General features: G+C 40.3%; 1 protein-coding gene and 1 long non-coding RNA gene across 3 annotated transcripts in view; one reads left to right on the forward strand and one right to left on the reverse strand.

Moving 5' to 3' along the window:
* ENPP6 (ectonucleotide pyrophosphatase/phosphodiesterase 6) overlaps nucleotides 1-12957 on the reverse strand; it is a 121046-nt gene that overhangs the window by 61531 nt on the left and 46558 nt on the right. Inside the window, exons 1-2 of one of the 2 annotated variants that reach the window (XM_058719965.1) lie at nucleotides 6415-6514; nucleotides 4004-4183 (exon numbers count right to left, since the gene is read on the reverse strand). In XM_058719965.1, coding sequence (XP_058575948.1) covers nucleotides 4004-4160 — 157 coding nt within the window. In that variant the 5' untranslated portion in view covers nucleotides 4161-4183; nucleotides 6415-6514. Of the gene's footprint in view, nucleotides 1-4003; nucleotides 4184-6414; nucleotides 6515-12957 lie in introns of those variants that run through there. The other variant, XM_058719964.1, reaches the window with a different exon arrangement.
* On the forward strand, nucleotides 6518-8442 carry LOC131506397 (uncharacterized). Its single transcript, XR_009258909.1, has 2 exons — nucleotides 6518-7098; nucleotides 8278-8442. It is a non-coding gene; the product is annotated as an uncharacterized LOC131506397 (long non-coding RNA).

Below are 12957 nucleotides of genomic sequence, written 5' to 3' on the forward strand. Positions count from 1 at the left end.
CAAAATTATCAGTGTGGTATGCACAGTTGTGTTTTTCTGCAAAGGGGATCCATAGTTTTGGTCATTTTCCTAATGTGGTCTTGATTTACAAGTGTAGGAATCAGCAAACTACATACTAAGGCCTCTCTGGGTTCCAAACTTACATACATCTTAAAGTGTAATGCTAAATTGGTGATATTATTGGAAAATTTAGTGAGACTCTGAATCCCTTGCATTTAAATGTCAAGTATTTTCTGAAAAAAAAATTCAGTTTTTATCCAGTAATTTGGAGTCCTGTTCATAGAGTCAAAGAACTGAGCCATATATAATGTTAACTCACACATTTGTAGAATTGATGCTGGGCCCCTAATTTTCCCTGTGCCATGTATGTATCTAAGTTCAGCCCAACAGGAAAGGGAAAGATGCTGTGAATAATCCCCAATCCTCCATCCATAGTCGATACGGGTCTCTTTACCCCTGCAGATGAAATCACCTTGCTTGTAACAACTGAAAGTCAACAGGAGCTGAGTCAGATACCCACCCATAAAGCCCCCACGCAGCTCACCTTTGGCAAGTAGGGAAGGGAAGGCCAGGTGGAAATGTGTCCTTCCCCACACAGAAGGTACTCTGTTTATCTGAACACCTGTATAGGACAGGAAGAGCCCAGACCTACACCCAACACTGCCCAGGGCCATATGAATGATTGCTCTCAAGTCCCCGTGAGTGCTTGGCCGTAGGGAGTTAACACTGCAAAACGCATGATACATGACGTAGAGCTTAGAGTCTTCAAACACTCCAAAGAGTTTTAGCCATAGACTCCTAAAAAGTTGCTAATTTTTTGTTCCTTTTTTGTATTTCATAAGAGCCATAAGAACAAACTTCAAAACCACTGCCACTACATATGGCAGCACTGACTGTCCAAGGAGCTCAAACTCAGTTTCCATACGGTATCTTACTTATCCTGCCATTTTCACCTCATTTCTCCTCCTCCTCAATCCTTCTCTGCTTTGGGTTCCCCTTAATATGAAGTGACTATTGGAGCCTCTTCCTTTTCCCCCAATAAAATTTCTTTGATCTCAAACTAGAGGGATGGAGTAGGGGATACAGTTAGTGAACGACACATGCTCAGCTCTTGTCCTTTCCAGAACATTACTAGGCCCCAGCTATGCAGTTCCTGGATGATCTCTTTGGGCTTCCCAAAGAGATGTTTGATTTAGGGCCCGGGATCATTTCCCATGGTGCACTTCTCCCTGCACAACTCAATGGCATCACTGGGTGGGGCAATAAAGGGTCTGTTTACAATATTAAATTCCTTTGAGACTTGAGGTGGGCTATTTTGGACTCTTCACCACTGATGAATTTTTCCGTCTGCTGCTTTATCTACCTGACAGGAAAGCTTGAACTACTGCCATTTCTAAATTGCTCTTCTAAATATTGACTTCATGGCGAGACTCAAAGTGTCATAACACAGCTCACTGGAGGAATGAAGATTTTCCAGGCCTCATCCAGAGGTCTGTACAATGTCCTGTGGGAAGTGGAGAAGGAAGAGGAGGATCTGAGAAGAAAAATAAAATCAAGTCATGTTTAGAAGAAACGCCATTGCACTTCACTTAATCTCGCAGAGACAAATGAACACTCATGGGGCTATTAGCTGTGGAGGGGCTGGAGAGGACCAAGGTGGAGGGAGAAATGATGGCAGTGACCATTAATCCCTCAGCGGTCGGCCGGGAAGAATGGAGGGTGCGAGAAAGAGCCCTTCAGAAACACCTAGCTCTCAGAGAGCCTCTATTTGGGTTTCCGGCTTAGAAGGACTGGACAGTGTCTGAAAAACAAGAGACTTTACATCCAATTTCTGTCAAGGCTTCGACACGGCTATATCTTTAGCTAATCTTCATTTGGGTTGCTGAGAAAATTCTAGGAGACTTTCTTTTTAGCTTCTTTCCTCCTAATAGTTAACACTATAAACTGATCTTAAGGCATATTTGTCACATCATATTAGCTGTTGAACCATGAATCAAAGGAAGTGATTGGCCCTTTCTTGCCCTTAAGGAGCTGTTTTGAAGGAGCAACACGACGTTTTACGTGCAAGTTAGCTTTGAGATTTTTTTTTTTTTTTTTGATATTCAGGGATATACAACTTCAAGTTGTTTATTAGCATGAAGGGGCCAGATTCCCCAGGATGAGAATAATGCTCTTCAAGGCTGCAGAGAGAGGTCCTGTCTCCCTTCAGGACATGTCCCCAATTCGTGTGCATTGCCAGACATGGCTACCTGAAAGGCCACCGTGTGGAGGGGCTGGGGAGAGATTATGCGGGATGTGCTCTTCAGAGCATATGAAAAGCTCAAGTTCCAAGACATAGGAAGTTAAATTAACCAGGTACCATGGAAGATGGCCCTTCCGGCAGTGGCGCGACATGTATCTTGATTGTCCTTAGACTGTGGAAGGTGGCCCCTAAGGCCGCATGCCCAGTCTGTTCCCTCTCCTAGGCCTATGCATGTGGGCCCTTTTATTTGTTGATAATTATTTCCAAGAACGACCTCAAAGTGCGTCTTCTGGCTTGAGACCTCATCACATTGGACTGACCCGTGAGCTTGGATCCTCTAGCAACTCTGATTAGCTTGGCTGAGGCACTGACTTCTTTCCTTCATCTCATGTCCAACTCTGAGAAAAGCTGGGTCTCCATTTAAGGTAATAAAGTCCTCGTAAACCCTTCCCTTGCTTGAAAGCTTCTTCTCGTGTCAGCTGAGTAGCTGTTATGGGCAGAATCCCAGGTGTCTTCTGAAGAAACTCCAGTACTCCCCTGAAATTCCATCTGCCAGCAGAGCCATCCTGTGTATACTGGTTCTCATGCCCAGTTTGGATTCATGCGGTCTGCTCTGGCCTTCACGGGCTCACCTACGGATGCTAGTCTCTGCTCTGTGGCAGCTTTCCGGGCGCTTACCCCAGCTCGGCTGTGGGTCTGCTTTCCACAGTCTCCATCTGTCTGTGTGCTATGCTCCTCTAAGAGTTGGCACAGTCTTGAGTGCCCCGAGCAGCTCTCCATGTGACCACCTCCAACCAGCGTTCTCCAAACTCCTGCTGAAGGCCCACGCCCTCAATGTGGGCCATCTGTGGTTCAGCCTCGGCTTACTCATCCTTCTCTCCGTCCTCCCCCACCTCCACCTGCCATGGTCTCCCACAACCCACCGTGCTCTCACAATTTTATCAGGCTGCTGCCAGTGAGCTCCCCTAGCTGTCTCTCCCCATTAATCCCTTTATTTCTTCCAGGCCTCCCCTGATATCTTCTTCCATGATGGCAATCAGCAGTGTAACACCATTAAGAATTCGGGAAAAAAAAGCATCTACAGCCACATACATAGGAAGGTCAATTTGCCCACTCACCTAAAGAACGAATCCCACCAATGGGAAGACACCTGTAAGTTGATTATTTTATTATCACTGAATCCTCTCATCTGTAGTGAAAGGGTTTTGACTGCCAAGACAAGAGTATTCTGAAGACTTCTCACAGGAGTCAGGGTAGTTTGCACAATGACTTACCTCACTGCAGTAAGTAAAGTAATTTAGTTTCTCATTGATCTACTATGTACAGGAGGAATATAAATGCAGAGAGACTTCATTTACTATAGTACCCAAAAGTTGGAAGAGCTTTGAGTCCTGTTTTCAGCATTGTAGGGGAGCTCAAAATCCATAGAAACAGTATGCCAGATTCTTTTGTAAAGCAGAGAAGCAACACCTAATTTATCTCTTTTGTATATCCACAATTTTGCACATGAAAAAGCAGGATATACTGCAGCAGTACTGCTGAACCAAGGAAATCAGGAAATGGCGTGGTGTCTGGTCCAATGCTAGAGAGCTCAAAACAAAAGTTTAAAAACCATGCCCATAAAACATATTTCTTGTAGTGTTCCCACTTTCCAAACCTTGGCTTGGTCTTAGAACATGACAATTACATCGTTTGTCTTCAGAGACTCCATGGTGTTTGAGATTTGGAAGGCTAGAGGGGCCTGGAGGCCAACACACTCACCTGGCCAGTAGTACATGTAGACCTTCCTTTTGGCCTTGGTCAGAGTGACCCACAGAGGTTCTGATCCATTCCACCAGAGAGGCATCAGGCTGTCTCTGTTGACACCAATGTCAAATGACTTGTTGGTGTTGGGGTCCCACATGTAGTTTCCAATCATCTGATGGACCTCACAATGGCGGCCTATGTAAATGAGAACACAAGGCTGTCAGTTTATTGTTCTGGTCTTTTTATAAAAGCCATTTTCTCTTTTCTGTTTATAAAAGCCATTCATGCACATTTAGTTAAGTACAGAACAGCATGAAGATTTTCTTTTGATTTTTTCATCATAGATATTTCTTCTCTCTTAGACTGTACCACAAGGACAATCCAATGAGTAGTCTAATAATTGAGGATGGGTTCATTTTTTGTGAAGTTAACTTGCCAAGCTATTTTAAATTACACTGAGGACATTGTGTGCACAAATTGACCCATTGTTCACAGCTTGAAATCTAAATATGAATCAGTATGAAAATTGTAGATTCCCATAGGGCTTGGATTAGCTTTTCACCTCAGAGCACCCCTCCGAAGCTCTGCTCCCACACAGTCACGAATCTAGATGCTGGGGGGTTTATTCCCTTGTTTCCCTGGATAAGAGGAGTTATCGCTTCAGCACAGAGCACTGATAGGATCTACGACATTTGGAACAGAATGGTGAAAAATAGATTCAACTTTGGAAAACAAAGCAAGAAAACAACCCTCCAAATGGAGTGTTATATAGCAATGAGGATTGCTTCTGTTGGGCACAGCTTAGTCCCAGAAGAGAAGCCAGAAGTGAAAGACGCAAGTGCTTGGACTCTTTTGGAACGTTAGGCTTAAATTATTTATTTTGGAGCGATCTGCTACATCTTTAAAGTAAAAATAACACAAACATTGGCAAGTGCATCAGAAATTGCTGCAACTTCAGTGAGCGTCATTTGGCATCACGATGAAATATGCTTCACCGAGCTCACTAACTACGCTTAATCCAAGTGGATTTTTTTGTTTGTTTGCTGTTGTTCTTTCTTCCCGAGCACCCCTACCCCACCCCACCCCACCCCAACACACACACACACACACACATACACACACACACACACTTTGTTTTTGAATGAAAGCAAGGAGAAACCATAAAATACAATTTTGAAAATTTGGAGACCCAAAATATTATAAAGGAAAACCTTTTATTTCATCACAGAAACCCAGGCCTTCTACAAATCATGCTTTGAATTTAAAGCCCAGAGATCCAGACAAAATGGTTTTTACCCAAGGCTACAGAGTTAGATTTTTGACCCTGACCAAAACTTTCACATGTGGACTGATAAAATTAAAAAATAAAGTAAAAAACTTTGAGCAATTTCTCCAATGGTTAAGATTTCTCCAGTGGTTAAGCAATTTCTCCAATGGTTAGTTATTCCTTCAACTAACATTTAGTCAGGGTTCCTATGGGCTCTGCATTGTGATAAGCTTAGACATTCAAAATAAATTCATGTGGTCCCCATCCTCCAATGCCTTGTATGTAATACTCAACAGAGGTCCTTTTGCATAAAAGAGACAGGCTTCCTTGGGCCCGGACTAAGAAGGGGACCAAGCTGCCAACTTAAGACTCGTAAGGATTCTCACTCACTCTTTTGCTGAGGATAATTCCTAGTATGTTCTAACTCATTAAAAGTAGGAGCATTATTGGTTAACCACGTTACTTTTTTTGTTTTTAGTGTATCAAAGTTTAATAACATCAAGAGAAACCCTCTCACGAGTATAATTTCTTACCTGCTTTCTTTACCCAAAACTTGCATCCTGTACCTAAAATATTTTTTATTATCCTACTAATGCTCACTTATCCTTTTCACAAGGCAAGATAATCCTGACAATATTCATTGGGAAATGTGTCCTTTCTGGTCTTCCCCTGTAGATGTCCTCTAATGCCCTCCTAAGGGCAGGGGTATCTCATCTGGAGCTGGTGTCACAGACACTGAGCAAGGGTGCAAAATTGGAAAGGGGTGTCGAAAGTGTTACTGAAGTCAGTAAACCAAGAGAAGTTTCTAGATGAATCACAGGAAAGGGCTGCAAAAGCTAGGGATATCAGGTATGGGAATAATGGGGACAGGTACCAAGTGGGAGGGGTGTAGGAATCTCTGCTTTTGTTTGGAACTGTTTTGACTATTTTAGAAGAAATGCCTGAAACCCGAATCTAAGCAGGGGCCTCATGTGATTCAGTTTCCACTAGGTGTTACTTGCAGAGAAGGATGAAGCAACAAAAAAATAATGTTTAAAAGTACTTATAACCTCTATTGTATATCTCAGAAATGCCACAATATCATTTGGTAAAATATTTTTCTTTTTTTTTAACACTCGCATTCAACCGTCTAGACCATAAAGGGTGGAAACTCTCTTGCCTTCTTTTGCTTTCCGGGTAAAAATTTATAAGGAGCCTTCTGTGAATTATAGAGCTGCCATGTAACTGGATGGTGGAAGGTGTCTGTGCAGGAGAGACACAGAGATGGAGAGACAGAGAGAGAACATTCTTCTAGAGAATGTCTGTTACATTAAATTCTCTACCTCTTACACACGTTTCTTTGGAAACATGTATAGCGCCTCACTGAGGAGAGACAGAATCTATGTGTGCAGGTAACACAGTTCTGGCATATTTTAAATTTTCAAATGATGATATCTTGTTTCCTGTGGTTATCTGAGTCCTTTAGCTTTTTTCATGTTGGATATTCTCTCCTCCCCATTATGTGGGATGTAGCATTAGCCTTGGTACTCCTTTTACACACCAGTCGAATCAGTGGTGCCCACTCATTCAAGGGAGCTCCAATAACTTTATAATTAAAGCATTCTTTAGGGAGGCATCTTTAAGACAAGGACCCCAAGGATGCCTTTGGTTCCTGCTCCCATCTAGCACACTGGTTGGTCTAGGCTGGCCCAGAGTGGTTCATCCATTCTAAAGGAAACTTGGACCCATGGAAGTCAACATTTCTCCAAAGGCTGGGAGTGATGTGCTGGAACAGAGGTGTTTGCTCACTTCCTATGAGTGAAGGGCACCTAAGGAAGATCCGGGGACCAGCAGTTCTCCCTACGTGAGTTAATGGGTTTCTGTTAACAGTGGAGATCTTTCAACAAGGAGGTTATCCTCGGACCTCTGTTTAGAAAGTAGGTTTTATTCTTTGGGTGGATTTAGGGCCTTGAGTTAAAACGAGAAGGTGTATTCTTCAAAGGCTCAATCATAGATGCTGTTCTAGTCCCCAGGGGCATCCCTTTGTTCTGGGAAGTCAGCAGGAGGCTGTATGTTCCCATCTCATGTCTGCTCTGAATCTTCTCTCCCAGATGAGCTGATTTTCTTCCCATGAATATATTAAGGCTGGCAGTCTGTGCTTGTAACAGTATGAGTCCGCTCTTACTCAAGCTGGTTTCCTTACCTACCCTGTCTCTCTCTCTCACTCTTTTGTTTTTATTGCCTGGGCAAATGTGGTGGCTATAAAAACAGAACAGAACAAAACACAATGTACTGGCTTCTGCAGCCCACAAGCTCTCATCTCCATATTTCTGTCTGACCCACATCTATTTTTATACATCTGCAACTCTCCTTGGTTTTCCTCTGGTTTGGGCTTTCCAAACAGAGCTTTGCTATAGTTTCATTATTTGGAACCTTTCCTCAAGACTTCAACAGAAACTTTCCTGACATGGACACAAACCACAAATCTCAAATCTCAGGTGGTTTTCGGGTATGGTGTAAAGAAGGTCTACTTCTGCTCATCCCAAGTGACAGCTAAGTAGGGCTCTAAAATTTGTTCCAGAAGGTGTATTACTCACTGTGAAAATGAGGGCAGCTCCTGGTAGAAAAATTTCCAAATACAGTTGAATGTTTTTCTCTTTTCTCCTCCTTTATCTCTAAGACCCAAAAGTTTATAAACTTATTAACACAAAATGTGGCAATCAACCTGCTACCTGAAGGACTTGTGAACTCTTGAAGCCCATCCATAGATGTCACCTCAGTTTAAGAGCTGCTGCATTTAACTGGGAGCAGCTAGTGGCTACTCAGGCCAGTGGCAAACATGGGGTCTACTGCCTGCCTGTCTCAGAGGATACTCGTGGAACAGTTTCCACACCTAGAACTGTTGTATGAAAGGAGCAGGATAGGAAACCTTCATTTTTTATTCCTCAAAGTCTCAGTCAAGTGTGTTCTGACATAATGACCATCACCAGAAGTTTCTTGGCAAATACCCGAATAATCCTCTGCACCTGTTATATGTTCCCAGACATCCCAGAAATGGCTGGCCTTCACATCAAATGAGATAGCTGTGGATCTGTCCATTTTATCTATAACTGAAGGACATCTATAAGGTTGTTGCTACGACTTCATCTTCAAGCAGTCTTAATGTTTTCTCATTATTTTCAAACAGTAAATGTTAATTCCTTTTATAGTTTCTTATTTCATTTTTTTTTTCATTCACGCCACATCAAATGTTTACATGCCAGGCATTTAAAGATCACAAATTATGGCCTCTGTATTTGAAGGGCTCATAGCTTGGTGGGGGCAACAGTGTGGCATAATGGTTAAGGGGGCAAGTCTTGGAGGCAGATTGCATAGGTGTAAATTCAAACTCTACTATTTACTATCTGTATGACTTTGGACAAGTAGCTTTGACTCTCTGAGGCATCAATTTTCTTATCAATTTTCTTATCTAATGGGCATGATAATAATTATGGTGATAGATACATATAGATATGTAATTCTCCCTTTGCAAGGTAGTGCAGGACCATAAAAATGACCATGCACAAAAACAAAGAGAAATGAATTCAAGTATATCACTAAAGAAAGTCAACAAACTGTGAGAGAAGAGAGCAAGAGAAGAAAGGAACAGAAAAGAACTATGGAAACAACCATAAGACAAGTAACAAAATGGCAATAAAGTGCATACCTATCAATATTACTTTGAATGTAAATGTACTAAGTGCTCCAATCAAAAGACATGGGGTGACAAAATGGATAAAAATGCAAGACCCATCTATTTTCTGCCTACAAGAGATCCATTTAAGACCTGAAGGCATATGCAGATTGAATGTTAAGGGATGGAAAAGCATTTATCAAGGAAATGGAAGTGAAAAGAGCTGAGGTAGCAATACTTATATTGGTCAAAATGGACTTTAAAACAAAAACTGCAACAAGAAACAAAGAAGGACACTATATAATCATGAAGGGAAAAAATCCAACAAAAAGATATAACAATTATAAATATTTATGCACCCAACAACGCAGGACCCAAATATATAAAGTGCTAATAATAAACATAAAGAAAGTAATTGACAGTAATACAATAATAATAGTGGACTTCAACACCCCACTCACATCAATGGATGGACCATCCAAATAGGAAATCAACAAGGAAACAGTGGCTTTGAATGACACATTGGATCAGATGGATCTAACAAATATACTCGGGGCGCCTGGGTGGCGCAGTCGGTTAAGCGTCCGACTTCAGCCAGGTCACGATCTCGCGGTCCGTGAGTTCGAGCCCCGCGTCAGGCTCTGGGCTGATGGCTCGGAGCCTGGAGCCTGTTTCCGATTCTGTGTCTCCCTCTCTCTCTGCCCCTCCCCCGTTCATGCTCTGTCTCTCTCTGTCCCAAAAATAAATAAAAAACGTTGAAAAAAAAATTAAAAAAAAAATATTCAGAACATTTCATCCTAAAACAGAAGAATACACATTTAAAAAAATTTTTTTAAGGTTTATTCAGTTTTGAGACAGTGACAGAGTGCAAGCAGGGGAGGGGCAGAGAGAGAGGGAGACACAAAATCCGAAGCAGGCTCCAGGCTCTGAGCTATCAGCACAGAGCCCAATGTGGGGCTTGAACTCACGAACTGTGAGATCATGACCTGAGCTGAAGTTGGACGTTTAACCAAGTGAGCCACCCAGGTGCCCCTACATATTTTTTTTTCCAGTGCACATAGAACATTCTCCAGAACAGATCACAGATTAGGCCACAAAACAAGTCTCAACAAATTCAGAAAGATTGAATCACGATGCTATGAAACTAGAAATCAACCACAAGAAAAACTCTGGAAAGAACACAAATGCAGGGAGGTTAAATAACATTCTACTAAACAATGAATGGGTCAACCAAGAAATCAAAAAGAAAATAAAAAAATACATGGAGACAAATGGAAATGAAAACACAATGATCCAAAATCTTTGGAATGCAGCAAAAGCTGTTCTAAGAGGGAAGTTTATAGCAATACAGGTCTACCTTAAGAAGTAAGAAAAATCTCAAATAAACAACCTAATTTATATCTATAGGAGCTAGAAAAAGAAGACCAAACAAAACCCAAAACCAGTAGAAGGAAGAAAACAATAATGATTAGAGCAGAAATAGATGAAATAGAAACTAAAATAATCAGTAGAAGAGATTAATGAAATCAGGAGCTGGTTCTTTAAAAAGATCAACAAAATTGATAAGCCTTAAGCAAGACTCATCAAAAAAGGGAGGGGGGAATCAAATAAACAAAATCAGAAATGAAAGAGGAGGAATAACCCACACCACAGAAATACAAAGGATTATAAAAGAATATTATAAAAACTATAAATCAACAAATTGGACAACCTAAAAGAAAGGGATAAATTCCTTGAAACATATAACCTCCCAAAACTGAATCAGGAAGAAACAGAAAATTTGAACAAATTACCAGCAATCAGTAATCAAAAAACTCCCAACAAACAAAAGTCCTGGACCAGCTAGCTTCACAGATTAATTCTACCAAACATTTAAGAAGAGTTAATACCTATTATTCTCAAACTATTCCAAAAAATAGAAATGGAAGAAACACTTCCATAATCATTCTATATTCATTCTTTAATACCCAAACTAGATAAAGATACTACAAAAAAAGAGAACTACAGGCCAATATCTCTGATGAACATAGATGCAAAATCCTCAACAAAATATTAGTAAACCGAACTCAACAATTTATTGAAAAAATTATTCACCACTATCAAGTGGGATTTATTCCGAGGATACAAGGGTGGTTCAATATTTGCAAATCAGTCCATGTGATACATAACATTAATAAAAGAAAGGATAAGAACCTTATGAGCATTTCAATAGATGCAGAAAAAGCATTTGACAAAGTACAACATCCAAACATGATAAAAAGCCTCATCAAAGTAGGCTTAGAGGGAACATACCTCAACATAATAAAGGCCACATATGAAAGAGCCACAGCTAACATCACACTCAATGGTAAAACACTGAGAGTTTTTCCCCTAAGGTCAGGAACAAGACAAGGCTGTCCACTCTCCCCACTTTTATTCAACATAATACTGGAAATCCTAGCCACAGCCATCAGGCAACAAAAATAAATAAAAAGCATCCAAACTGGTAAGGAAAAAGTAAAACTTCTACTATTTGCAGATGACAGGATACTATATATAGAAGACCCTAAAGACTCCACCAAAATGCTATAAGAACTGATAAATGAATTCAGTAAGGTTGCAGGACACAAAATTAATATACAGGAATCCATTGTATTTCTATATACTAATAATGAAGTAGCAGAAAGAGAAATTTAGAAAATAATCCCATTTATAATTGCACAAAAAAGAGTAAAATACCCAGGAATAAACTTAACCAAGGAAGTCTGAGAACTATAAAACAGTGATGAAAGAAATGGAAGACAACACAAACAAATGGAAAGATATCCCATGCTCATGGATTGGAAGAACAGATATTGTTAAAATGTCATGCTACCCAAAGCAATCTAAACATTTAACGCAATCCCTATCAAAATACCAACAGCATTTTTTACAGAACTAGCACAAACAATCCCAAAATTTGTATGGAACTACAGAAAAACTCTGAATAGCCAAAGCAATCTTGAAAAAGAAAAACAAAACTGGAGGTATCACATTCCCAGATTTCAAGATGTACGACAAAGCTGAATAATCAAAACAGTATGGTACGGACACAAAAACAGACACACAGATCAAAGGAACAGAATAAAGAGCCTAGAAATATACCCCTAATTATATGATCAATTAATCTTCAACAAAGGAGGAAAGAATATGCAATGGGAGAAAGACAATGTCTTCCACAAATGGCGTGGGAAAACTGTACAGCTACATGCAAAAGAATGAAACTGGAGCACTTTCTTACACCACACATAAAATAAAATCAAAATAGATTACGGACCTAAATGTGAGACCTGAAACCATAAAAATCCTAGAAGAGAACACAGGCAGTAATTTCCTTGACATCACCCATAGCAAGATTTTTCTAGATATGTCTCCTGAGGCAAAGGAAACAAAAGCAAAATTAAACTAGTGGGACTACATCAAAATTAAAAGCTTCTGCACAGTGAAGGAAACAAGCAACAATCTAAAAGACAATGTACTGAACGGGAGAAGATATTTGCAAATGACATATCCAATAAAGGGTTAATATTCAAAATATATAAAGAGCTTCTACAACTCAATACCAAAAACACAAATAATCCAATTGAAAATGAGCAGAAGACATGAATAGACATTTCTCCAAAGAAAAAGACAGATGGCCAACACACACATGAAAAGATGTTCAACATCACTCGTTGTCAAGGAAATGCAAACCAAAAACCACAATGAGATATCACCTCACATCTGTCAGAAAGGCTAAAATCAAAGACAAGAAACAACAATTGCTGGTGAGGATGTGGAGAAAAAGGAACACTTGTGCATTGTTGATGGGAATGCAAACGGATGCAGCCACTGTGGAAAACAGTATAGAGGTTCCTCAAAATATTAAAAATAGAATTACTATATGATCCAGTAATTCCACTACTGGGTATTTACCCAAAGAATATGAAAACACCAATTCAAAGGAATACTTGCACCCCTATGTTTATTGCAGCATTATTTACAAAGGCCAAACTATGGAAGCAGCCCAAATGTCTATCAATTGATGAACAG

The sequence above is a fragment of the Neofelis nebulosa genome, chromosome 3, assembly GCF_028018385.1.
Source record: "Neofelis nebulosa isolate mNeoNeb1 chromosome 3, mNeoNeb1.pri, whole genome shotgun sequence".
In the NCBI taxonomy this organism is placed as follows: Eukaryota; Metazoa; Chordata; class Mammalia; order Carnivora; family Felidae; genus Neofelis; species Neofelis nebulosa.